Source organism: Triticum dicoccoides, chromosome 7B (genome assembly GCF_002162155.2).
Source record: "Triticum dicoccoides isolate Atlit2015 ecotype Zavitan chromosome 7B, WEW_v2.0, whole genome shotgun sequence".
Lineage (NCBI taxonomy): Eukaryota > Viridiplantae > Streptophyta > Magnoliopsida > Poales > Poaceae > Triticum > Triticum dicoccoides.
In genome coordinates this window covers 234,878,764-234,883,878 of record NC_041393.1, presented here as the reverse complement: position 1 = coordinate 234,883,878, position 5,115 = coordinate 234,878,764, and the positions used below count along the sequence as shown (strand labels likewise).

The window sequence follows — 5,115 nt, the reverse complement described above, 5'->3', positions numbered from 1 at the left end:
GTTGTTTTATCCAAGCATACCGCCAAGGATGAATTTGCGTTTATGAATAAGGGGAAGAGCAAAACTGATTTGTCAGACTATGCTGATTTATCTGCCCAAGACCTTCATTCCGACTTCTTAAACCGTCTCTTCACCAGCCGAGACTATGAGGCCGGTTTGGTAAATTTGATGAAAGAGCGCTATGAGGTAAGCCGTTGAATCCTTTACTCTACCTTCATTGCATTGTAGCCCCCAAGGGCCGGTTTGCCCTTAGAAAGTCAAACCGGGACTTTTCTTATTTCAAACTGTACCTTGTTAATTTCCTTTGTGCATTTTTTATCAAATACACATTAGCCGCCAAGTGCCATGGTTAAAACTTGTATTAATCCGTGGGACTTCAATAATAAGTAGAAAAAAGTAATCCTCATTAGCCCCCAAGCGCCAAGTGTATAACTGGTTATATGCTTGGGACTTTCAAAAAGGTATTGATCTGCTCTCCTTACTGTTTCAGAGTGAGATAAATCAAAAAGTCTCTCAGATTGCCGATCTTCAAGAAAATTTGAAAACCCAACAAACAGAAACCACCAAGGCCAGGGAGGAATTGAAAACTGCCTTAACCACCAATGAACAAATGAAAGAGTGGTTCAAGTCCGAACAGACCAACTGGGATTCCGAAAAAGCCGGTTTACTGAAGCGGGCAGAAGATGCGGAATCAGCTCTTAAACCGGTGATGGAAGAGCTTACTGGATTAAAGCGCCAAATCAATGACATGACCTCTGCAATATTTGGTAAGTACTGTTTGCCAATGTTTTATGAATACTCCGCTTTGAAATTTTGTCGGTTTAACTTTGACATCCTTAAACCGTTGTAGGTGGCCGCATTGCTCAGCTGGGCTCTGATATGCGGAAGAAGCTCAAGGCCGCCTATACGCTGATTGAACAGTTGTATACCGGTGCCCAACGAGTTATCTGCGCAGCTTCTTACGACAGTGCAACTCCAACACTGATCAAAGACACTCTGGCTAAGTTATCTATGACGCCAGCTCAGATAGAAGAGGTGAAGCGATCCGCCGCCAGGGCTGGCGCTTTGTTAGCACTGACCCGAGCCAAGGCATGGATAGCCGACCTTGATCCGGTTGATATTGCCAAGGGCTTTCCTAGTGAACAAGAAAATGGGGCAGTATTTGACAATGACGCCCTTAAACATGTAACAAGGGAGATGCGTCCTCTGGCGAGTCAGTTGGCTGAAGAAGCAAACTTGACGGTTCACCGATCTTTCTATGACGCTGACAACAAACGGGTTGAGGCTGTCATTCCGGAAGTGCAAAACCTTATTCCGCCAATCCGTAAGCATACTTATGCCCCTGACGTTGACCCGACTGATCTTATAAATGAAGAGGCTGTCTTTCAGGCCTTAACCGAGATTGACTGGACCACCGCTGACTTCCAACCAGTGGGCGAAGATGAAGAGGCTGAACCGACCCCAAATGATCCATCTACTTCACGTCAACATAGCGGTGATGCTTGATCCGGCAATCCGGTTCACTTTGCGCAAAACTGTCCGGTTTAAAACAATTCCATATTTTGGGCTGTTTAAACGCCTTGTAATAGGGTAGCAAAAAATACTTTGATCCATTGCCATCGCGCAACGGGAAATACTTTGTGTTTCATCACCAAAATGTTGGCTCATTTAAAACATAAAAGAGGCTAGTCAACTCGCTCTTACAAGGCTCCCCCGATGGCATCCTTCATTGGCCGTTCGATGGGGGTTGACGGGCTCTTTTTTCGAGCGCTGGCCGTTCGATCGTCGCTGGAATTCAGCGTGCTCGTTTTTACCGATCGGTCTATCGTGACGAGGGATGACGTGTGGGCCGGCGCTATGGCCACTTGGATGGAAACGGCTGGGTCATTTTCGGCCGGGTGAGCCTTTCCTCGCGCGCCCCGCATCACGCGTCCTGTGGCTTGCCTGGGGCTGGAGCGAGGAGCCCATTGGGCACGACCGCACCAACCCTAGCTCCCCATCCACAGTCACGCACTCCTCCCTCCTCCCTCTCACAGCCGCCACACCCCATTCCTCTCTTCCTCCTCCCTCCTCCTTCCTGGATCCCTGCCACCGCCACACCGGTGGCTGCACTCCACCTCTTCCTCGTGGTGCGGCGGACGGCGGCTCTTGCGGTCGTGCGGCCGACGGCGGCCTCAGCGGGCTCTCGATCCCCGCTCCTCATTCGGCTCCTCTTCTCCATGCCGCCGCCGCCTCCTCCTTTTCCCCGTCCCTCACGGCCGCCTCGCCACCTCCGCCTTCAGCACCTCCTCCTCCCCTTCCTCTCCTCCTTCCCTGCCTCTGGATCCAGCCAGTTAACTCTGGAGGGGAACCAACCTACAGGTAAAGGGCGACGGCGGCGGCCCTCGAGCAGATGAGAGGGAGAGAGAAGGACATGGCGGCAGATGAGAGGGGGCGTGCGGCGCGGCGGTGAGCGTCTCCGGCAGCGGCGGCGACCTGTGGGCAAAGGGTGACAGCTGGGGTGCTCGATTCGATCCAGCGCCATGAGCCTGTACTTTACTTGCTAGAGAGAGAGAGCAGATGAGGGAAAGAGAGAAGGAGAGGAGGGAGAAAGGTAGAGGAAAGAGGAGAGGGAGCCGCAACGGCAGATGGGAGATGAACACGGTCTGGGGCCGGCCATTCGCATCTCTCCTCCTCTCCTGCTCTTGACCACCATCGTGCCCCTCCTCCCCTTCGCTTCTAGGAGTAGCTATTTTCCTCGCTCGTACTGCTGTTTGGCTCGAGTGTTTCTCCTTCCCAAATCTGGTAAATCGTTCTTTCTTTTGCTTCTCTGAACATTGAGTGTTTCTTGCTTGCATCTTCATCATTGCCTGCCGTGGTTGTGTACTGACGGATTCAATTCTATATTTCACAGGTTGTATGATCTGGCCCATTATTGCGTCTCCATTCTATTCATTGCTTCGTCTCCGTTTTGCTTGTCAAGGTTTGTTGCTCTCGCCTGTGTCTAACTTCCTGTCGTGCTTCCTGTATGTGCTAGCATGTTCATGTGTTGTTCGGTCTCATGTGCCTTATATTTTGTGCTTGCCTGTGGGCCGGATGTGAGCAAGCATTTCTTGTTGGTATGTAGGATTACTTGCGAAAATGCAGCATGGCCATTCAATGTTTCCCGAATTAATTTCTTGGTAGATTTCCAGGGAAATATAAGTTAATTCAGTAAGGCTATAATTCTCTTAGGCTGGTCATAGTGGGAGTAACATAGGTAGTAACATAGATGCCACATAAGCAAAAATGGTGATGTGGCAAGTAGTTAATGAGGAGAGAGGCAAATAGAGTAACATAATATGTTACCATCACATAGCGGTTTCCAATGCATAATGAGTCTACAAAGTAATAAATGAAGGCAACTATGTTACCACACCTATGACACTACCCACTATGAAGGTAGTAACATAGACTAGTAACATATGTGTGTTACTAGTCTAAGTTACTCCCCACTATGACCAGCCTTATGATCATGGGTCAATGCTGAGGAAGACGGGGAAGTCAGAGATGGTCACTTCCTTGGGCACCGTCTGTTCTTCCTTCTTCCTGATCTGAAGCTCTAGGAAGAATACAATGCTAAATTGCTCTGAAATACATTGCTGAAGCTAGGTCAGCCAAGTGTTCTTCTGGGTCTGCCTTTGTGTAATGTATAACTGAAGTACGATCATTTTCTTGCATACAGTAAGCATACTAGGAAGAATACAATGCCAAATTATCTGTTAAAATTTTGTGTGCGGACCTTAAGAGTTGATTGCCTTTTCTGTACTTTCATGTTGCTTCATGCATTAATTATTATTAACATGTTTACGCTTCTCTGTTAATGTATGGTTGTTGGATTCAGGCACAGCTCGAAATACTCAGGTGGTTAATTAGAAGCCCCTTTATTTATATATTTTGGGATTGCTAATTGATAAATCTCGATTTGAAATGTTAGTTGCGAGTTCGTTCTTTTGCTCATGATGCGATATCTTTTGCTAGAAAAAATTAGGCCTCGGCCAAAGGTGGAGAAGACAGACCCCAGGAAGGATTTTGCGCTGCCGTCTTCTTTCGCCGGTCCGTGCCCTAGAGAGGACCCTAACTGAACTTTGTATCGAAGCTTTGTGTGTGTGTTTCTCCTTAATCTGCGTCTAAATTCAGAGTTCTAATCACCATCCTCGTGCTTGCTGGTTTCAGGAATTGTATGGGAATGAAGCAAAAAGCATGAAGAAAATAGAGCAGGTCGTGTGTCATCGTGCACGTAGTCTGCCTTCCATTGGCGTGTGAGTACTTGCACTTGGACCTTTTTGTGAGCAGTACTAACTAATCTAATGATCTGATCCTTGCAATCTAAGGAAAAAATAAATCTAAGTCATTTCCGATCTGAAGATCTGGGTACCAACTATTTGTGTTTGTGTCTATAAGCTTTTGATTTTCTGTCAGGTCTATTTTTTATTTGCAATGTTGAACCCTCTTTTCATTTCTTGTGAATATTTTTTTTGTTTGATCAGTATTGCACCTGGTTATCTACAGAGGAAGGCAAGGATAACTAGATTAAACATTTCACAAGACCCTCCCAATTACAGGCACAAACTCCTTCCAAGATATTACAAGTGTGGTTGATTACGGGAGATTGTGAGATGAAAAGAAGGTATATCCTTTATATTTATCTAGATGTTTAATTAGCTGCACAACCATACGTGATTCTATAAGGAAACTATTTATCCTGGTGATCTTGATATCCAGTCATGTATTACAGTATTAGTATAGGCTGTAATTTTTGGCTAGGAATCTATATATACAGAACCTAAACTGAAGACTCAATATAGCACATATACTTGGCCAGTTATCCTAAGAATATTAATCCACCTGGACTTTTAACTTGACTTCCAAAGAAGTTCTTAACGATCAAGCATTTTTGAGTTTTTAGTAAATTGAAATAATGTTGCACTTTGACAATACTATTCTGATTTTGCAAGTTAATAGAAATCCTTCGGTTTCATACCACTTTTTTAATCGCACATTTGGATGAGTATTAGTATAGGCTGTAATTTTTGGCTAGGAATCTATATATACAGAACCTAAACTGAAGACTCAATATAGCACATATACTTGGCC

At 45.7% G+C, this 5,115-nt stretch overlaps 1 protein-coding gene across 8 annotated transcripts in view; it reads left to right on the top strand.

The window, feature by feature from the left end:
• The first annotated feature begins 1,931 nt into the window (after positions 1-1,931).
• The window catches only part of LOC119336478, a 5,991-nt gene continuing 2,807 nt past the window's right edge, over positions 1,932-5,115 (top strand). Inside the window, exons 1-6 of one of the 8 annotated variants that reach the window (XR_005162551.1) lie at positions 1,932-2,784; positions 2,894-2,962; positions 3,863-3,882; positions 4,000-4,074; positions 4,195-4,280; positions 4,531-4,648. Coding sequence is in view for 4 of the 8 variants with exons in the window: in XM_037608524.1 (XP_037464421.1) it covers positions 2,628-2,784; positions 2,894-2,962; positions 3,863-3,882; positions 4,000-4,074; positions 4,195-4,280; positions 4,509-4,620 (519 nt within the window). In the remaining 4 variants the exon portion in view is untranslated. Of the gene's footprint in view, positions 2,785-2,893; positions 2,963-3,485; positions 3,631-3,862; positions 3,883-3,999; positions 4,075-4,194; positions 4,281-4,508; positions 5,104-5,115 lie in introns of those variants that run through there. The other 7 variants (XR_005162553.1, XM_037608524.1, XM_037608526.1 and 4 more) reach the window with 7 other exon arrangements.